The sequence below is a fragment of the Alexandromys fortis genome, unplaced genomic scaffold (assembly GCF_014885135.2).
Source record: "Alexandromys fortis isolate MF-2015 unplaced genomic scaffold, M_Fortis_MF-2015_v1.1 scaffold_22, whole genome shotgun sequence".
Lineage (NCBI taxonomy): Eukaryota > Metazoa > Chordata > Mammalia > Rodentia > Cricetidae > Alexandromys > Alexandromys fortis.
Genome location: NW_026067900.1, coordinates 5,161,459 through 5,183,633, shown reverse-complemented (window position 1 = coordinate 5,183,633; position 22,175 = coordinate 5,161,459). Strand labels below are relative to the sequence as shown.

General features: G+C 45.6%; 1 protein-coding gene across 1 annotated transcript in view; it reads right to left on the bottom strand.

Annotated features, from left to right (window-relative positions):
* Window positions 1-495: 495 nt before the first annotated feature.
* Window positions 496-22,175, bottom strand: part of Aldh1a2 (aldehyde dehydrogenase 1 family member A2) — a 73,880-nt gene continuing 52,200 nt past the window's right edge. The window contains exons 8-14 of the mRNA XM_050126847.1: window positions 14,762-14,864; window positions 12,557-12,741; window positions 11,149-11,313; window positions 10,883-11,040; window positions 10,194-10,268; window positions 2,548-2,636; window positions 496-1,105 (exon numbers count right to left, since the gene is read on the bottom strand). Coding sequence (XP_049982804.1) covers window positions 2,564-2,636; window positions 10,194-10,268; window positions 10,883-11,040; window positions 11,149-11,313; window positions 12,557-12,741; window positions 14,762-14,864 — 759 coding nt within the window. The 3' untranslated portion in view covers window positions 496-1,105; window positions 2,548-2,563. The remainder of the gene's footprint in view (window positions 1,106-2,547; window positions 2,637-10,193; window positions 10,269-10,882; window positions 11,041-11,148; window positions 11,314-12,556; window positions 12,742-14,761; window positions 14,865-22,175) is intronic.

The window sequence follows — 22,175 nt, the reverse complement described above, 5'->3', positions numbered from 1 at the left end:
ATATATATATGACATAAAAAATCCAAGCTTATTATAAGTAAAGAGTGGACTCCGAGAGCACAGAGGATGCCAGGAAGCCCTAGGCAGCAGTGTCGTCCGACTCACAGCCGAGATGGACCCCACCAGCTTTCCAACCTTCGATTTTACTTCCCTTTGGTAAAAGTGTAGCTACTGAGACACGCCTCGCAGCAGGAGCCCTGATGTGCGCTCGGGGTGTGTGAGTTCCACATCATAGATTCCTTTGAGGTTTGTTCCCAAAACCTGAAGTTTACACATGTCTATATTTATGTGCCACAGAAAACTGTAAACACACAAGTTTTAAATAGTGTGAGAGCACAAGTTTGTTTGTTTAACCTTAATGTATTCTATAAAATACCCTCCCAGACTTCGGCTCAGTCACGTAAGAGTACGCCCCCGCCAAAAATCCCGGCTAAGAAGGAAAGACAAAAATGGGCTCAGTGGGACAGACTCACAAACACAAACAGTCCCGAGGTATACACAATATAAATGCTTTATTGCTAGCACAGAGGTTTCTTTTGAAGTAAATTAAAAGTCATAAATCTTCATTTTCACATTCTACACTGTGGTTTGAAGGGAACTAGCTGGTTAATGGTGTGTTCACGTGGGTGCGCTGCAGGAAGAGCAGGGCGCATGTCAGGGCTCTGTCTGCTGAGCACATTGTCGTTCGTCAGTAACGGGAAGGAGAACTTGCTTGAAAGTATGTAGACAGACAGGTTATAAATAGAAAACTGAAAACTGTTTGTTAGAAAGTGGAAAACCGTTAAATAGAGAAGGCGATAGATAGGTGCCCATATTCTACACCTAGGTTATATTTGGCATTTTTAAATAAATGTTGTTCACCCAGGTTAGAGACTGGCTTCAATTTGGCAGCTGGGGAGAGAAGGGAAGGAAGCCAGCGCTGCCCACACCAAATGAGGTTCACTGGAAGGCAGAGGGAATGGAGGGTTGGGGAGGAAGGAGAGTCAGGCTTGCTTCACACCTCCCCGCTGAAGGCTGAAGCTCACTAGTTGTGTGTGGACGAGCGGGCCACAGGGCATGACAGATGAGGCCTGGTGGGACGTGGCAGTCTTGGCATACTGGTGCTCTGCAAATAGAGAAGGGCATCATCAAGGTGGGCTTCATCTTTAAATGCACTGATAGCAGATTCCAGGCAGGTTTCATAGCACCGTGGGCCAAACCAGACAGCACTGGAGTAGCCAGTACTGGTACAGTGGTACAGTGGGCATGAGGATGCAGAAGAGGCCATGGTCCTGACTCCAGCAGTAACTCACTTCTCCAGACTTGCCAGCTGGCCTTGGAAACAGTCATTCTTCCAAGGCCTCTGGCATTGCTAGCTTCCCGAGTCTACCTGGACTGTTTCAGTTGGTCTTAAGATCAGCTCTGGAAAATATCTCATTCATCAATGGAAACAAGGGCTGTGGTCCTTGCTCTATTCCAGAATAATCAAGATTTCACATACATACATACACACACACACACACACACACACACACACACACCACACAGACTATCTCCAAACCATGCAGTAAGCTCAGGAACTATGACATACATGTGATGACCTGTGACCTTCATTACTATCCATCTATCTAGTGGTTCTCAACCATCCTAATACTAGGACGCTTTGATGGAGTCCGTCATGCTGTGGTCACCCCTAATCACAAAAGTATTTTTCGTTGCCACTTCATATTTGTAATTTTGCTACTGTTATTAATCATAATGTGTTATCTGTGTTTCCCGATGGTCCTAGGCAACCCCTGTGAAAGGATCATTTGACCTCAAAGGGGTCATGATCCTCAGATTGAGAACTGCTGCTCTAAACACAAACACACACACACACACACACACACACACACACACACACTGTAGAAAGCTAAGAAGCTGTGAACTACACAAGATGACCTCTGACCCCATCTGCATCTTCTTTTTGCTGTGTTAATTATGGAAGTAAGAAAAGGACATACTACATCCCTACCACTTAGAACATCTGCAGTGTACCAGCTCCTGGCATTTTTAGTCTGCCCTGGCTCTAACTAAAACCATTTCATGTTTTGCTTTGAAGAAATGGATAACATGAAATGGTAATTTGGCTGCAAAACCTTGGAAAATTGTTCCCGGCCCAAACATCTGCCCTAAATGAGCTCAGCTGAGGTCTCCTTGGAAGAGGGAGGAGTGAGGAGTGGGGAAGAACTGGAAGGAGGAACATGAGGACAGTACTGCCCAGGCAACCTTTCCTCCAGGAAAGCTCTCGTGATAACGGCACCAAACACTGCAGCCCTTATCCCACCCCATGCTCCACACTGGCTGTGCCAAGCACTCCCCTACCTTGCCTATCTCCCCACTATTTGGTATGATTAAGGTGACTCCTTCCAGAGTGTCTCTAAACCATGCCTTGCTGGCCTGTGTCAAAAGTGCAGTGACCTGCCTGCTAATATCATCAATTCAATATTTAAAGAAGGCCTGGGCTCAACTCTGCACTCCTCAGTGCTGGGCTCTCCAGAGAAAGCGGGGGAGTGGGCAGTACTTCACCTTTCATCTGGGCCTCTTAGGAGTTCTTCTGGGGGATCTTCACCGTCACGGTCTTGACTTCAGAGTACTCTCGTAAGCCAAACTCTCCCCTGAAACATACAAATGGCAGATTCAAACACCAATGGCCCAGGGGATTGTGCCTGACCTGTGGTGGCATCCTCAAGAAGGTGAAGCTGTCATCTATGCGCAGCGGGTCACTGGGCTCCACACGCAAAGTCTTAGTGGACAACGAGCAAAGTCCTCCTCAGTAGAAAGCTGCCCTCTTATGGGCAGATGTCCTGTCTTAAAGGATCACTGGTTTTCAGAGCACAGGATAGAAAGGAGGCGAATCGTTGGTACCCTGAGAACCAGGCCTGGTTTAGCCAAGGCAGGGTGGCTCACAGCTGAGCACCACGGCAGCAAAAACCCAGGCCCAAGATCTGCCTGGGCCACGTTTCGGCTTCCGGTGAGTGCTGGCTCTTCAGGAATGGGTGTACCACTCTGCAGAACCCTGCTCCAGCCTCTGCAGACTTCCGACATCCCCATGCTGATAGCCTACTTAGAGAGCTGTTCTCTACCTCTGAGATGGAAGTCTTAGACCAGAATCCTTACCAGTATACAAAGTTCCCATTTCTCATTCCTTACACTTCCTAAATGAAGAAGGATAGGATAGCCAAAGGCCTACTGTGTGAAGACAGAAACCACCTGGACCACCTTAAATATGGCCCTGACAAGTACTGTCCATGGCCCCACAAGGCTGGTGAGAAGGTTTAGGAAGTAATTAAGGAGACCATTAGGGAGCGCTCTCCACAAGAGTCTCCTATATCACTTCTCTCCTGGAATTGGGGCTGGTGACAGGTGCGGGGCTGTCAGGAAGCATTTACTGAGTTATCACTGATGGATTCAGGGAAAGCAAAGCCAAGCAACTGGTGGGAGCCCAAGTACCTCACAGGTGAGTGTTACACAGTGACACTTCTGCTGGAGCACTTCTGTCCCCAAGGAGCAGAGCTCATTCATCTTGCTGTCTGATCTCCCTAAAACTGTGGGCTTGCTACATTACCCAGCACACTGAGGACACAGAGGGAGAGGAGGCAGAGGAGAGGAGGAAAGCTTTTGCGTACAACTGTTTCCTCACTTCTACCCTGGTGCCACACTGTCTCCCTCAGGGAGGAACTACTCAGAATGGCATCGGTATGTGAAAGGCAGTGAGAAAACGCTCTTCTCCGTCAGTCAGCTGCAAACGATACAGTTCCTACAGCTGTACAGTCAGCTGCAAACGATACAGTTCCTACAGCTGTACAGTCAGCTGAAAACGATACAGTTCCTACAGTTGTACAGTCAGCTGCAAATGATACAGTTCCTACAGTTGGACAAGTAAGACCTAGGGCAATGGCCCACCCTGTTCCTTTTGGGATCTCATGGCCCTCCACATTGCTCCAGCAGCATTGTCAGTAGCTCTTCCGGGCATCACACCCAAGTTGACAAGGGCCCCTGGGAAACTATCAGGAACCAAGAAAGACTGCAAACAGAAACGTTACTGTCTGGGCCACTCTACTTCAAGAAGAGTAAACTGGGCCTCCTCAGAAACTGTACCCTTACAACTCCACCCAGGCCCTAGGCACCTACTACCAGTTTATTCTGGCTTTCTCTGAATTTTTTCCTGACTTAGGACAATTCTGAACGCGTCTCCTCTTTAGAATGTTCTGTGCTTCCTGGTGGCAGTGAGGTTACTCGCTGCTTTCTAGTTCCTTATGCATGCTCTTGGGCGGAAGAATTCTTTCTTCCCACTCTTGTCTCCAATCTGTGAGACCTATGAGGACATATCTATGGAATCAGAAACATGTCACTATGGCTGCATTCAAGTGTCCCCACTGGCTCCCACCATGTTTGTGTGTGTGAAGCTGTGGTGGCCTCACTGGCTGGAGGGTCCTTGTCAAGTCCCAGGCATGGATGAATACACAGCCTGCTCAGAGACAAAGGTGACTCACACCTAGAGTCCAAAGGGCTGCTTTGTGCCGAGGTACCAAGAGGGTCAGTGAGAGGCCTCGGAGTAGTGTATCACAGGCATGATGGAGCAGAAACAGAACCCTAGAGTCAGTGAACAGGGACACCAGCGACGCTCCACTAGTTAGCTGAAGGGCTTGGTTGGGTATCCCTTTCCTCTTGGTGCCTAGCCATCTCCCTTGTGGCAGCTCCTGTGCCCCAGCATACAGTTCTCATTCAAAGAACATGACTACAATATGGCTTTTACCCTCCCACACTGAAGGTTCTGCTTCTGTAGGTCTGGAGAGGGTGAGCTGGTCATTCTGCACAGTCTCTGAGAAGACTGTCCAAGGGACTCTAAAATCTTTGAAGTCTGGATTCTTAAATCTGTTCACTCTGGTTAAAGTCTGTGGCACATCTAGACCCGCAGTTGTCAAGGAAGAACCTTACTGCGGCTCAAGAGGCTTGCCCTTCCTTACTGAAGCCTTCATCCCTGATTGGCCACCATCATCATTGCACACCACCTCTTGGGGGCACAGAGACCCTGGCAAGGCCCCAAGCCTGCTTCTCCGCAGACCAGGCTAGTTTCTGAGATGGAGCAAGGAGCTATACCCAGAAAGAAGGGGAAAAATGTTAGGTTTTGGAGGCACCCAGCAAACCATCTTAGAAACTGTTGGGTTTCTATTTAGAGTGTGCATTTCCCCTAGTTTCTATTTGGCTTGCTGCAACAGTTTTCTGAATGAGGTCCCCACACCACCTGCACCAGCACCATTCCAGAAGTTTATTACAACATGAAGATCCTGGGCTGTAGCCCAGATCTACTCAACCAGAGTCTCTGAGAGTGAGTCCCCAGACGAGCATATTTAACAGTCCTAACCGCTCAGACCACAGATGACTTCTGTGCACATGCATGCTATGTATGCAGGCATATGCATGCATCTGTGCGTGCATGTATGTGTGCATGATTTGAGAAGCTGCACAGCATCCCATCCCATTTCTCATTCTTGCAGTTCTAATCCGCATTGTCTAAGATGCCCACAGCTCTCTTTCCATCCCTTTGGTTCAGTGTGAACTGTAGATTGTATTTTCCCACCTTTTATCTCTGGGGACTGTGATAAGGCAGGAGCAAAAGGACAGAAAATGAATGGGACTCTCCGGGCAGGCAGCGTGGAGAAGCACCCCTCTAGCCTCTGATGGGGGTGGGGCACTCATCAGAAAATCTGTAGAAAGCAGACCTCTTAGAGCTTGGAGAAACTGAGGCTAGGTAGTCAAGCTTTCCTTGCAGCTTGTTTGTGAAAGGATCACTTCCCGTCTCTGCCCCACCTCGGGGTGGGCAAGGAGACTGGGATGTGAGGCAAACAATTCTTCCCAGAGGGAAGGTGAAGCAGATTCTCTGCAGACTATCAGACTAGAGAAGGCAAACCAGGCTCTTTTATTTAAAGCATTTCCTATTACTGTAGGTCACTAAGGAAGAGAAAACATGTTTTGAAAGTAAGTGGAGAAAGTAAGTAAGAAGGTCACTTACATTGCAGCTTCTTAGCTGTGGCCTGTAATGGCTTGTGTCATGAAAAGAGTTCCAATGTAGAGGTTTCTGAATATCAATGGCCAAAAAATTAATTCAAAATAAAATATACAACATTTGAGGCTTTCTAGGCTGTGTTTGCCCATTGCATTTTGTGGCTTCATGTGTGCCTGCTTGATTCTGAACAGGCAACACACACTTAGCACTGTATATGCCTTCATGCCATCTACCAAACTCGACACCTTAGCTCGGATTTCAGAATACTGTTTGCTATGAGGCAGGGAATTTTGTTATGAATCACATGTTTATTGGACACAAAAGGTTTCTGCTAGAAACATAATTTTTATTATGAAAAAAGAAAAATGAATAAATTCATTATTTTCCTATCATCCTCCTCAGCCTATCAGTAGCAAATGAGTACATCTTTGGATTGTATTGTTAGAATGTTTGATTTTAAAAATTGCTATCTGAGTTTTACAAAAATTAGTTAAATGAATTTTGACTTTGGATTGAGACAGAATTTCTAACAAGTTCTGAAATGGTTCTAAACATGTTTTTGCTGCTGGGCATCCATGTTTATGTGAGGCAGTGTTCAGCTGTGGAAACTGTTGAAGACGTTCTTTGTCCTACAGCATCAAATAGCCAGCAAATTTAATTCTTTATGTAAAATTAAGCAAGCACATCCATCTCATAAATAGGCAAGATTTCATTTATCTTTTTTTAGGTTTCATTAATCTTTAACAAAAAGTAAAATGACATATATTCCAAATAATTGTTTTATAAGACATTTCTTTATGATTATCAGGAAATATTTGGGCCGTATATATATTTTGCATACTTACATACCCAGTGGTTAATAAAAATTTCTCAGGCAATAAGGAATCACAAATGGAAAAAGGCTGAGAAACCCTGACTAATGGAAGATGCAACCAGTCTCACCAAAGAGCCCCAGCCCCTCATGATCTTTTAACTACAGTGGGAAGGCCACATGGCCAACACATCTATAAGGAGACAGACGCTGCTCTTCAGGTTTTCTTGGCTGTTGTTCTCTATGGTTTGACAGAGCTGAACTGTCCCCCAACCAGCTTTCCAGCAAAGGGACATTTCTTCTAGGAAGAGACCAGACTTACATAACATCAAAAGTCTGAATCCCAGCAAGGTCTGTTCTGGATGAGGGACAAGGATAGCCTGGGACTGCGCTCCATTACCCAGAGGCCATTTATTACAAGTTTATATTATCCTGGTGATTCACCCTGTTAATGATCTGTAGCAAAACACCGAATGAGAACAGTGTTCCCAGGACCAGTGACTGTCCAGACACTTCAGAGAGATTAGTGAGGACAGCCACAGAGGCCGGAAATGAGCAAGCAAGTGGAATGCAGCCTCAAGCGGGGCCAAAGAGTTAAAGCTGAGAAGAGGTCCTGTGTGCAGGATGGTTTGGAGCAGCTGATGGAGCGCAACCCCTGTGGGAAGAGGATTCCAGGTGAGTTACAGTTCTGCTGGGAGACAAGTTAGAGAGTGACACAGGTGCACAGGAGAACAGAAGAGCCGGGCCACTGTGGGGCAGGAAAACTGCCACACTTCAGGAGCAACCTGCTCCTGAAGCGAAAGAAGGAAGGGCCACCATCCTAGCAGACCCTCCTTGATGGCCACTGGCAGCTTCACTTGCTGGAGAAAGGCTTTCCAGGCACCACTACATGTTTAGCTACTTAATCCTAACATACCCACAAAGCAGCACTCCCAGGCAGGTACTGTAATTATTTTCATCTTCTAGAGAAGGACATCAAAGCTTAGGAAGAAGGCAATTTCTGTCTACAAAAATTTACAGAGGTAGGAAGCACAAGTGCCAAGGTTTGCAAGCAACATGACTTTCCAAACTGCTCTTAGCCTCAAAGCTGCTCACCCAAACAGCCCAATGCTGAGTGGCTAGACACTACCAGCCAATGCCAGCCACAGAATATGAAGCTTGTAGACCCTCTCCTCACGTTTAACCGGGTCCCTGTACATCCCGCAGACAGCATCCCTACCTTTCCCACAGTACTTCTGCCCACACTTCCTCTCGACCACCTTGCTTTGGCCTCCAAGTTCAAAGGAATATTCTCCATTTGCTGAACTACTCCCCTCCTTAAAGGCCAAGTCAACCCAAGTGCAAGACCATGTTGAAACAATGTCCAGACTTTCTCCCTCGTTTCTGGGCTTCTCTTTCACTCCAGGGTTTCTGTCCTGGGGTCCTTCTGATACCTGCAATGTACATTTCATTTACCCAACAACATTCTAAGTGCCTTACTGTGCTGAAGTCCCTGAGACCAAGCCCAGTGCCTTGCTTGAGACGTTCACTACCAGTTAGTAGACTGTGGTCTAAACATTTGTTATTAAAAAGTCATTCAGTAATGGCAGAAGGAAGGGGCGGGGATGATGCTCCTTCTTGTGAGCCACAGGGGTCAGAAAACAGATCTACTCTTTTCAAACGGAGATACATAAGTTTTATAAATGGGGGTGTCAGACCAGAAAGTTTCTGGCCACCATTCAGTCCCTGAAACCACTAAAAGAAAAATCAATTTATACTGAATTCTGCTCTGAGGAGTCTCTTGCCTATTTTACTTCTGCGGTAGCCCTGTTTCTATAGATCATCAGCATCTCAGGACAACTGTGCTCATTCTGAAGCCTATTCTAGAAGAGTCCTTGTGCTTGGTCCCCAAGCTTCCATGGCTAGATGCCATGAGACTATATGAACCCACTGGGCCTTAGGCTAGAATGTCAGACCTGACACTTACTGACTGTGAGACTGAGACAAGCTGCTTGACCACTCTACTCCTTGGCCAGGTCTCCTGCACGCAAAGTATATAACCACACAAATCAAATGGGATAATGTGAGGGAAGGAGTTAGCACAAAGCCAGATACACAACCGACCCTTAGCCGAGGGCGGCTGCCGAGGTATGGATGTTTGTGTCAACCCAAAATGTGTATGTTGGAACGCATTGTGCAATGTGATAGTATTAACAAGAGGGGCCATTGGGAACGGATTAACTCATGAGGGCTCCACCCCAACAAATGGGATCAGAGCCCTTCTAGGACAGGCTCCAGCACACTTCCTTTCCTCTGAACTTCATGAGGACATGGTAAGTGCATGTGTGAGAAATGAACCCCTCCCAGACACCGCATCTACCAGCACCCTGACCTTGGACATGGCTTCCAGAAGCATGGGCAGCAGTTCCTACTGTTCACACTGGCAGAGGAAGGCTGGGATGCAGTGCTACTGCTGGTGCCCCTTCTTCTGCTCTCCTCTCCACTAGCCTCTGCCAAGGCACCCCTATGTGCCAGGCATCTCAGCCTTAAAAACTGGTATCTCCCCAGTTTCCAAGCAATTTCCCTGAAAGGCCTGGAGATGTGTTCAATTTGTACCTTCAGCTACTCCCTCCCTGACCCCATGTCCTAAGTCTAGTCCTAACTTTTAAAGGACTTACAGGGATGAGCAGGTGAGACAGACAAGTGACCAGGATGGGCACGGAAGGAATGGCAACCAGCAGTTAACCCCTGGAAGCTCCAGGCGTCATGGGAATGCACAACTGTGGAGCTGGGAGCTCTGGCGGCTTTGCTGGGGAGCATGGAAGTAAACACGCCAGCCAGGCTTCACATACAACCTCATGCTCCAGAGGAGCAGCTCGAGGTTTCTGAAGGCACTGCAATGTTCCTGTGGCAGGGCGTGCTCCTTGGCTTGGCAGTTGGAACTGCAAAGGTGTGTTCTCGTGGGCTCTTTTCTGCAGACAACATGCAGCTTTTCCCCTGTCCTGACAAGACGCAGCTGAATAATGGATCCATTTCTCTGTCCACTCTGAGTGTGAGGGAGTTGCACCTTGCTCACTTTAGTACCACGTAATACTCAGCTTATGTGAGTTCGTACTCAGTAAAATGTTAGATTAAGCTGGGTATGGTGTAATCTCAACACTCAGGAGGCAGAGGCAGGAGGATTACTGTAAGTTTGAGGTCAGCAGACACTACAAAGATCCAGGTAATTCCAGGCTGCAGAGTGAGACCCTATCTCAAACAACAGCACAAACAAAGCTTATGAACAGAGGCGTGGAGGTGAAGTGAACTACTGTGTGAACGCCCTCTGAGCTGGCACATTCCATCTACGGAGACACCAGAATCTCGGACACTTACATTTCTCTGCCGTTTCCAGACATCTTGAAGCCCCCAAAGGGGCTCTGGGCATTTAAGGCATTGTAACAATTGATCCTGAAGGAAGAAAACAACATTGTTAATACGAACCCATCTCAGAGAAATAATCCAATTGGTATAATTCTTGGAGTAAAAAGAATTTTCAAAGTGAAAAGATCAAAATGACTTTAATTTTCTGGTCTAGTTGATTAGAATGTTTTCTCAGGTTGACTTCCCCATCCTTGCCGAGGCCCCTGAGAATTATAATGCCCTGCCACAGTCTGGACGTTGTTTGTCCTTTAAGGACTCACTTGTGGACATCTTGGTCCCTGGGGTGGTGGTGCTGGAGGATGAGGGGGAACTGTTAAAGCTGGAACCTGGTGGGGGCTCCTTAGCCACTGGGGGAGCTACCCAGAAGCCAGGCATTAAGGTAGTTTCTGCAAGAGCAAGCTGCTCTAAGCAAGTGCCACCCCTGAATCTTGCTTTCTGGTTTCTGTGTGGCCATGTCCTCATCCACCACCATCCGCCATGCTGTAACAGACCAAAGGCCCTGCAGAGTCAGACCATGCTCACTGGGCTTACAGCCTCCCTGTGGGCTAAATAAAACTCTTTGAAATAAAGTTAGCATTTCACGATAGTGATGACTGTGAGCTAGCAAGGCTCCTTATATCACCAGTGGATATAAGTCTTACCAGACAGTCCCAGCTTGCATTGCGGAAGACACTGTGAGAGCCTTGTTGATGTCATTAGTAAAGACAGCTGCTACAAGCCCAAAGTCTGAGTTATTGGCTCTTTCTATAACTTCATCCATAGTCTTAAACCGCAGGATTTCCTGAACAGGACCAAAGATCTGCAACAAAATTATGTATGCCAAGATGAAAAGTGTTAAACTTGATGACTGTCCTAATGCTCTGGCAATCCCAGGAAAGATGTGGCCATTGTAAAATGCCCGTGATACCTCCTCCTTGGCAATCCGCATGTCATCAGTGACGTTGGAGAATACAGTGGGCTCAATGAAGAAGCCCTTCCTTCCCAGTCCTTTGCCTCCACACTCCAACTTGGCGCCCTCGGCCACACCACTCTGGATGAGCTCCAGGATCTTGTTGTATTGTTTCTTATCGATCTGCGGGAGAAATCACTTGATGACTCTCAGAAGGCCTTCCGTGAAAATAGAAACATGCACATTCTCGTGAACCCCTGTGTGGTTTTCTCCCCCAACTGTCACTGCATCCAGTCAAATCATATGAAATTAATATTACTTACTCAATTTTAAATGGTGAAAAAATAGAATTTTTTTTATGGTGCACCTAACAGATGGAGGAATCTAAAGAATGCTAATGACTATCTAGCCTGAAATACCAGGTCAAAATTTTTTGGAACTTATCAAAATGCTACCTCAATTATTCACAGTTTCTATAAAGAACAGTTACTTCTGTCCAGATGAATAATAAGCAAATCATATGCTGACATTGAAAAGACAAAAACAGTGGATCACACAGCCTCTTTCACTAGTGCCGCCCTATGTACTGTTGGGTTTATCTTAGAGGAGAATCTAATGCATGGCTGCTGTCTTTAGAGAGTGAATTAAACTTCCCGGGTGAAAGATTCTGATTGAAAACAGAAGCCAACACCAAAGCTGTCATTGAGTCATTATGGTGAGTGACATATATTCACCCAGGTTTCCTTACCTAAAATAGCAACCTTCTCACCAGAGGTACCCAAACAGAGATGGTTTCCTTTACTAGAAAATTCTTGCTTAGTGTTGCAGATGAGTTTAGACAAACCCTTGCAAATTCTGACCCTGAGTAGATTAAAACCACAGGTTTGGGAACTATCATGGCTATAGCCAGGCTGGAGTGCTCGAGTGTGCGGCCTGCTGCTCAGGACGTACATTTATGACGTCTCCATTGCACTACGGGTGTAGCGCAGGCACAGTAAGAAATAACTGTACAGCCAAAGAGAACCTCAGCCAACCTTTCATTCCTACATGTCACAGACCATCGCAGGGACAGAACTGCTGGCAGCTGGGAAAGGGGAAAAGAGTCTGAGAAGGAGCTATCCACCTTTCCTGACCTGAGCATCTGAAAAGTGGCCAGAAGGCCTAGGGTGGAGCTATATTACCAAGATCCACCCTGCCATGCCCAGAAATCTCCTCACAGCTAAATCACCCCAATGTTCCCCAGAGATTATATTTAGTAATGTAAAGAGAGGCAATACGTCAGTGCCTACATTTCAACTACGAAGACAAGGCACAGGAATAAGGAGGCAGCTGGAAGTGAAGAGGCTGTTTTGCTTGGTTCTATAAGCATCAGGATCTGTGCTGGCCCAGATTAAGTTACACAAAGATAATGCTTATGGTTTCTTACCTGAGGACCCTGCTCAGTGGTGGGGTCAAAGGGACTCCCCACAATGCGCCTCTTGGCCCTTTCCACACTTCTTTTTACGAACTCCTCATAGATGGACTCCTCCACAAAGATTCGAGACCCTGCGGTGCAGCACTGGCCTTGGTTGAAGAACACGCCCTGGTGAGCCTGCTCCACAGCGTAGTCCACTGCAAGAGGAAGCACTGTATTCTTAGCACAGCCTTGCCTGTGGCCTGTCGAGGTAGCACCTTCCTTCCCACTCTCCAAAGGCCCGGGAATAATGCCCTGCTCATCACAGCCTATTCCGGTGAGTAGCTCTGGACTGAGAACACAGACAATGCTTGCTATGTAAACTTGGATAACATTGCCTCATTGAGCCTCTTTCTTGTTTCTGCAAACAGAAGGACCAGCCCTAATCACTCATAACAGGAGATTTAAATTTCACTGTATAAAGACCCAGGATCATAACTGTAAATCTTCCAGGTGAGCAAGAAATAGCATACGTGAATGTAAGCCCAGAGCTTGCCAAACCTTTCCAGTTTGAAGGAAAATCAGAGGTAAGAGTTTTAATGTAACCTTTTAAGATTAGTGTAATGGTTGGAAAAGGAAACACATATTCTCTGCGTTTGGCCTTAAGCTGCCCACTTAAGACTCCTGATCAACTGGATCAGGAGTATGTTTAATGATCATTTTGGTGGTTACACGTAATGACAGTGCTTCTTTGCAGACACTGTATCTCCTCTCTATAGAATTGTTCAACAGCAGTGTGATAATGCTTTCCCCCTCCTCTCCGATGTCTTACTCGTCAAGGCAATACTGACAAATCTGCATGCTGGTTGCTAGAAAACTGACTGGGTCAGTGAAGTGACAGCAGACTGCCTGTTCTTCAAGAGGAAGAGGCATGAAATCTGAGTGTTTTGAGATTGATTTTTATTGTTTTTAATTATGTGTGGGTGTTTCTGTCTACACGTAGGTATGTGCACATGAGTGCAGGTGCCCTGAAGCTTGAGTTACAAACAGTTGTAAGCCACTTGACATGGATGCTAGGAATGGACTCAGGTCCACTGAAGAGCAGTGAGTGCTATCTCTCCAGTTCCAAGATCTTTAATCTTGACAAGGAAGCTAAATGTGAACCCTGCAAAGCTCAAGCTGGGAGGTGGTTTTAATCTATGCACATTCTTGCTCCTGACTTCTCCAATTACAGAACTGAGAGTTGCCTGGAGGGTGTGAAGAAGAAATGAACGGCTGAAGGGGACTTTGGAATTTCATTCTGGAGAGTTTTTCAGGATAACAGTGCACAGACTAGGTGGTCACTTCCTGGAAGGGTTTCCTAGGTTACCAACCTATGCTTCTGGTAAGGCTTGTTCCACACAAGTCCTGAGAGCAAGGGAAAGGGGTTGGCATGCATGACTAGAGGAGCTGGTATGGGTTTGGGAAAGTGTAGCCAGTGCTCTGGAAGCAGCATTTATGTTTTGATGACTGGCCAGTCAGTTGAGTAGATGACAGACCCGGCTGAAAAGTTTCAGATTTCTTGGATCTAAGCAGAGACTATATTTGAGGTGTCAGAGTCTTAGAATGTTGTCCTTTCCATTACATATCAATGGGCAAACCTTCACCTTTTCTACCCCCCTTCTACAACATCAGAAAGTCAAAATGGCCCTAGACTGTTCAGTGTTGGTTAGGTGTTCTTCCTATATTAAATGATCATCTCAGAGAAAGAAGTGGACAGAGGTGGTATTCTGTACAAAATGTGTCCCCTCCTCCCTACATTTATGGGCCCTCCCTTTGGTGGGAAACTGGCAGTGATAATTTTGAACTGGAAAAATTGAAATGTGAAATTTATGCCCTGGCAACAGATGGCTCAGCAATTAAGAGCACTGCCTGCTCTTCCAAAAGGTCCTGAGTTCAATTCCCAGCAACCACATGGTGGCTCACAACCATCTGTAATGAGAACTAGTGCCCTCTTGAGAAAGAGACTTGGTCATTCATCCTCATCAGTTTAGACCATGAAACCCAATATGGACAAGTTCAACAGAACCACCATATATGGGCTGCCCGTGCATACATCAGTATGGCAAGGGCATAAATTTCATTCATTTCCAATTTTTACTTCAACGATATGACTCTTGACATTCTGTTAAGAGTGGATACAGAAGAGGAAGGGGAAGGGTAGCATTCTGACACACGAGAGATCTGTGGGCCACTTACAGTCAGCATCTGCAAAAATAATATTGGGGCTTTTCCCTCCAAGCTCCAGAGTTACTCTCTTCAAATTACTTCTTCCGGCTGCTTCTTGAATCAGCTTTCCGACCTGAAATTGTCCAATGACAATCTTCATGTCTACAGTAACTATATAGTCCATGATTATCAGAGAAGAATAATTTGTTATTTTCAGAGAAGTCATATCTCTAAAAGACATAGAATTAGTTTCTTGTTTTGCACAAAAATGTTATTCATAAAGTGTAATAAATGCTAAAATCTGCCGGGCGGTGGTGGCGCACGCCTTTAATCCCAGCACTTGGGAGGCAGAGGCAGGCCGATCTCTGTGAGTTCGAGACCAGCTTGGTCTACAAGAGCTAGTTCCAGGACAGGCTCCAAAACCACAGAGGAACCCTGTCTCGAGAAAGCAAAAATAATAATAATAAAAATAAATGCTAAGATCTGGTCATAAATATTAATAACTGATTTTGGTTCACCAGCTAAAGTTCTCTTTTGCTATCCTTCCAGGTTGGGTCTCTTCTGCCTCTAGACAAAGTACTTAGGAAGACTTGGGCTCAGTAAAGGCTATGTTTCCAGAAAAGCAAACATGCTTTCTCTCTCTTCTGAGAAGAACACACACAGACACAAAGGCAGTCCTGGCCCTTTGGTCTGACAGACAACAGTGTGAAGGAGAAATTATGACTAGAGCCTGAGATACCAAGAAGACGGAGAAGGAACCTGTCTCTGGTAGTTCAAGATCCAGCTACTCTTGGACTCCGTGCCATCACCTATGAGGAGTCCTTGAAGGCATGGCCATCTGTGACTGTCTGCTCTTGTGAGGAATTTCAATGTGCTAGGTTCTCTCTGCTCCTTGCACATTCTAATGTCTTAGGAGAAAAGCAAGTAAGTGATTTGTCAAAGAAGATAGTTATTGGAATTCATGAATATGTCATTCAAGATATGAGTCTAGGGCAGACATTTGCATGTCCCGATTCATTTATGCTGCCCATAACCCCCTTGGGAATATATTATCTCATTCTAGAGAACAACAGATTTAAGAGGCAGAAACTAATAAACATTAATTAGCAGGCTACCTAGCTGGTTAATAGCAGGCTGACTGTAAGGCCCAGACTTAGGGGCCCACCCATCCCTCCTTATTTTGTCCTTTGTTCTGCCTCCTTCTCTATATCACCAAGGATGCAGTGTGTGTCACAAACCACCAGTCTTATGATGAGACTACACACTACAGACTGATGGAAAAGGAGAACAGTAGCTTCCGTATTTAAAAAAGAAGTTGCATCAAGGAGAAGTCATGGATCTTATACTGAGCAAGATACTGAATACATGGTTGAGGCAGGTAATGAAGGCAGCAGGCAGCTGGCACTGCTTTTCTCGGAGCCCCCTCCCTGACACTCATCAGGAATGAACGACCACCAGGCTCCTCTGTGAGGTGTCGGGTTTTGCTGCTAGGTATGTTGTCCAATGATTATTTTCATGGCCACAGTAACTATTCAGTCCATGATCATCAGAGAACAATTTTCCTGTGCCAGCCTTTCCTTAGAAACCAAGATTATTTATGATAAATATTGTAGGGCAAATACGGGATAAATAATGCCTTTCTTCTTTGTTTCTGGATGAAGGTCAAGTTGCAGCTCAGCCTCCAGGAGAAATTGGTAGCAATGAGAGAACCACTTCCATCCTGGGTGGTCTGTGAACAGAACAATTCTAAAAATCCACCTGCTGCAGACTGCCTTCATTCAGTGCATACTCATCGTTCTGCTCTCTGCCAGATGCGACAAGGAACTCGCAGCCAGAATGACTCTTATGTAAACCTAGAGGGTATCCAGTAAGTGTGACTGTTTCTGGAGTGCACTTTTGAAAAATCTGGGTCTAAATTAATACTAGGACCAGTTAGATTAAACCATAGAGGTACTTACACATTAATGTCATCCTTCACTACAACCAACCCAGTCAGGCCACTCTGACTTGTGTAAACGGGCAAGGAGGCAAGAATCTTCGTTAATCGCAGGGCCAGGCATCATATGCCTACCCATGGTGTTCTTAGTTTATAGATCAAACTCTCTGACAAATATACCATAACACATGAATCTTCCCTGGATTGGAGAGTGGAGAGAGGTTAAGTGACCCCAAACAGAAAGTATTCCTTATTACCATTACCACAAAGGGAAAACAGAACCAATGCAACCCCAAAGCAGGGGAAGATGATGTGCTTAAAATCAGAGTCCAGGGAGAACCTGTGCTCATTTGTCTGCAAGTCATGAAAATCAAGCTAAGGAATTACAACACAATTCCTTGGAAAGGTGTCACATCAGAACCTATGGGATCAGCAGGTCTAGGGAGGAGTGACTGAAAACATAAAACAATCCCTGGATTGACTGCCCTCCTCAGGTGGGAAGGTTTGGGGGTGACTCCCCAGGAGCATATTCCACACCCCTTTCTACATGTCCAGGGGTGGGAAGTGCCTGGTGAGTAAAGGAGGCCTAAGGATCAAGGTAATGGGAAAACTGTATGAGAGTCAGGCCTAATCGAATGAAATAGATGTATAGACGAAAGGAGAACTACCGTACAGTTTGGGAAATGAAATCTTGTGCATGGCATAAACAGAGATCATAAGGACCTGGTTTTCAGTCTTTGCAATCTGTAAAGGTGTCACCGCACACCCTTATCGTTCCTGTCACATCCTGGGATGATGTGCCTGGGAAGGACAACCATAAGAAGGTTTATGGAGTAGTTTGGTTCTTAAGGATTAAAAGTCCTAGGCTTGCCGGGTGTGGTGACCTACACCTTTACAGCCAGCACTCGGGAAGCAGAGTCACAGACCTCTGTGAGTTCAAGGCCAGCCTGATCTACATAGCTAGTTCCGGGTCAGCTAGAGTTACATAGACTGCCTTAGAAAATAAAATAAAGGAAAAGAAAAGAAAAATGCTGCGTACTATAAAGTGTGTTTGCTCCTACCAAATTGAGCTGCCCCCTCCTCTCCCCTCCCCTCCCCTGGATTCAGCTTCCTCACCTGCAGAAGGAAAGCTCACCCAGAGCAGCAAATTTGTCCCTCAGCCTCTGCTTAACTGCACTTTAAAAGGACAGATGGGACTCCTGGGGCCTGTACTCGCTCAGAAACTGTTTTTCTTGCCATAAGGAGCAGAAGTAGCGTTTCCCAAGAGCACCACAGCTGTTCAGGATGGTAGGAAAGCTGGTCTGTTTTGAGTTTCCCCACACAGCGCTCCTTATGAAAGAGCGATAGTGTCCCTATCACATTGTTTCCTAAGGCTGCACTCCCTGCAGAGACTCGCCTCTATCTGTGTTCCCCAAGCAGGCACGGTGTGAGTGGGGGTTCCCACACACATGTGAAACTGGGCTAATTCTCAGCAGGAATGTTGGCACAGACCAACTCTGCCTCCCTTACTTGTTTGAATAGACTTCAAGATTGATATTAGGAGTATCCCTACAAGAGCCGCAATTCTCCAGAATCCTGTTCACAGCAATGCAGGAGTGAGGGGAAGGTAATTTGGTTCTTCACAAAGAAAATAATTTGTTATCCAGGACAAAAGAAAAAAAATAAAGAACACAAAAGACCTTTCAAGGTCATATTTATACAAGGTGTTTCGGTCTCTACAGTTTCTGAGGTTGGTTAAAAATTTTCATGAATTAATTAACTTAATTAAGGTAGGTCCCTTCTCAGAGCTAAAACGCCTTTTAAGAAACAGAAAACACCTGTCCAAAAGACTCAGTTCACTTTCTGAAGATGCCCGCTTCCTCTAGCATATGCTCATTTCTTAAGCCAAAGCCCAAATACACAGACTCGGATTCTTCCTTTTTCCTCCTAAGCTTCCAGGGTTGTATTTCCTGGTTCCAGTTTAGATGGGAATGGCACAGAAATACACGCAGCGTGCATGTCTGGTCCTTCTGAAATACCAAGAAACAAACTAATCTGTTCAATTCTCACCAGAAAGGAAAAGAACAAGGCAACTTTCCAATGGAAACAGCAATTTCAAAACACTATCTGTGAAATGCAGATCATGCAGATTCTGGAAATCAATGCAACCATGAATATGATTCTGGCCTTTGTTCCCATGATCCTCCCCACTACCCAGCTACCACTGAAACCCCACAAAACCACAAGCTCTTCCTGGAACTGCCCCTGGGTCTTCATCCGCAGGCCAGGCTTTCCCCCCTTGGCTTGCTCAAAAGTCCTCGCAGACCTCCTTCTGGGCACCTCCTCTGAGCAGCTCGCTTCCTCTCTCCCACATTTCCCATAGAGCTTGGTGCTTCTCCTCCATGCCACCGTGCTTCACCCAGAACTCTCACCCCGTACTAGCTTACCAGCTGTCTGTCCTCCTCACAAGACTGAACCTGTCAGTGCAGGGGCTTGATCTGATGTGTGGATGTGTGTGTCTGTGTGTGTTATGTATGTGTTTACTTTTCAGTCACATTTGTTGAGTCAGCGAGCCCCAGCAAGGCTTGTAAAGCCCCTGGAAGTGAGGGCGACAGAGGAGAAACTGGAGAAAGCCTACCCAGGCTGAGTCTGCAGCAAGCAGGGTCTTGAGCACCCCTCTTTCTCATCTAGCTTCACCTATCACGCAGGTGATGCTGCACAGTTGGAGGACTGACTGTAGCTAGGAAGCCGAGGCTCTCACAGCCCTTTCTGTGTCTGGGCTCTATAGCTGCGGCTAGTTTTCAAAAGATCCCAAGAGTATTCAAATGTATCACTACCACTAAGAACCATGGGAGCAGGCTGGAGACATAGCTCAGTGGTAGGGTGCTTGCCTAACACGTGCAAAGCCCCAGGTTCAATTCCCAGAATTATAAAAGAACCTGGGGGAGGGGTGACAAAAAAACAAAACAAACCCAAATCCATCTTGAAGGCCAGCTTTCCCCTGTCATTACAGCTCCATTCTAATGCTGCTGTTGACTGAGTGCCTCTTGTATGCTCTATGTTTTCACACACAATTAATCTTCATGGCAATTGTGAGAGGCCAGAGTTATCATTCTGCTTTACAGTTGGAAGAAAACAGGACTCAAAGAGGCTTATGACTTAGTGACTGGTCCCCATGGAGTGGCAGAGCCTATACTGGACCAAGAATGCCACAGGGTGTCTCAGGCTTTCCTCACCATGGCCTCTCTCCAGTGGCTCCTCTTCACTAGATGGGCTGGGACCAGGGCCCCTCTGCTATGTAGGAGTCTGATAATTATACACAGGAGCTTATGACTTAGTCTAAACCAGCTGTCTGCCCCACTTCACCATCCTTTTGTTCCATAACACTTCTTCATTTTAGATAAACAAGCAAAAACTCAAGATTTGATTTCTTACTTTACTTTGATAGGAAGAAGTGTGATTTACTCAAGTCAGAAAGATGCATGTCACTGGGTGATGGTGGTGCACACCTTTAATCCCAGCACTCATAAGGCAGGGGCAAGGGGATCTCTGTGAGTTAGAAGTCTAGAGAGAAAGTTCCAGGACAGGCTCCAAAGCTTTCATTCTCAAAAAAATGAATGAAAGCAAGGAAGGAAGGAAGGCAGGAAGGAAAGAAGGAAGTCTGAGCTCAAGGGACAGGCTTCTAAGGACCTGGCCATTCAGCCTCAGCCTGGAGGGAGGACTACTGCAGAATTCTTGCTTTAGCAAGTTAGAGTGGAAACCAGAGCACCTCAGATAGAAGAGACAGAAGCACACATCCTCTTAGTCTTTTGTATTCAAGATTTAAGAAATTTAAAAAAGAAAGCTAAAAATTAAAAACCTGTACAGTTGAACATTTTGTCATGTCAACATTGTATTTTTTCACTAAAACAATCCTTTGATTCACTATGGGATTTTGTACACCCTTAGGAAAAGGCCTTTTTGCTGGTTTGTTTTAAGAAAAAAAAAAGCTGCAACTGCCCCAGACCACAAGCTGCCTATGAGGGATAAGGCCAGAGAGAGAAGAGCACTGACCTGATTCGTCAGTGCCGCAGCAGCAATGAGCTTGCATCATATAACAGGACAGTCACCCAACTTGGGGAAATGAAAGGGGAACCCCACTGTGTGAATTAGCATCAGTGGTAACACAGCTGCTAGCTACAAACATTGCCTTGGCACAGATCAATCAGGACTTTCCTGTAGTCTGCTTTGATGGTCTCCCTACTATCTTGTTGACTAATGACGAAATCATGGTTTGTTAATCTAACTGAATGAAAAAATACTATATCAAGCAAAATGCAAACTGTCTTCCTGTACTTTGTTGAAGATGTTTATTGACTCTGTGTTTATAAGAGGCCTTTCATACTCACTTATTAAATATTTACATGTACTGCTTACGTATTTAGCTGCATAAGGAGAAGTTAATCCTATCTTTAATCTGAGTACTGAAGGTTTTTGCTAAAGTAAAATGGAAAGCAGCCACTTCAGCTAAGCTTCTTGTTTCAGACTGTTGCAAATGTTTTGCAGTGTGTCAATAGCTTCCCTCTCCCTGGAGCAATCCAAACAGAAGCCATGGTTAAATCTACTTTTAAGTGACATGTTCGATCTAGAAGAATCTATGTGATTTCCCAAGTAATCGGCAAAGTTCGAAAAGAATAGATGAATGAATAAATACTTAACGGGGTTTGGAGATCACGTGACTATATGCTTTGCCTGTGAGCATCCTCCACTTGCTCACTATTAGTGAAAAGTTAGCTGAAACCACGCACACTGGAGTGTGGTTCTCACTGCGGTACGTGTTCCTATCAGTCAAGCATGTCACAAGTCTCTTATAAACACAGAGTCAGTTACCATCTTCAAGGGAATACCCGATTCTCTACCAAACTCTCCGGCTTCCCTCCTGGTCTCAGTCAGTGTTCTACTACTGTGAAGAGACACTATTCAAGGCAACTCTCACAAAAGAATTTAATTGAGGATAGCTTCGAGTTTTGAGATCTAACCCATTATCACCATGGTGGGGAGTATGGAAGCACACACGGCACTGGAGCCGCAGCCGAGAGCGGCGGGAAGAGAGAAGGAGACCGAGCCTGGCATGGGCTTTTGAAACGTCACCGCCTGTCCCTAGTAAAAACATCTCTTCCAATAAGGCTACAGCCAAATCCTTCTAATCCTCTCAGACAATTCCATTCCCTGGTGACTACGTCAAATGGATGATTTTATTGGGTCTATCTTATTCAAACCATGACAACCCCCTCTATCTCTCTTTCTCATACACTATCTCTACTTTTAAAAAGCATGAGTGCTTAGTTGTTGAGTACTTTCTCCTGTTTTTATAAAGCTGTTGCCATCAAAATCATATCCTGTGGTGTTGGTGAATAGAAACACAGGTAAACAAAACAGAACAGTCTCAAAAGAGCCAAACAAATATGGACTCTCATGCTTTAGAAAGACACAGGATAATCCAGTGAAGGAGGGCATCTTTTCAAGAAGTGGTGGTAACTACAGCTATTC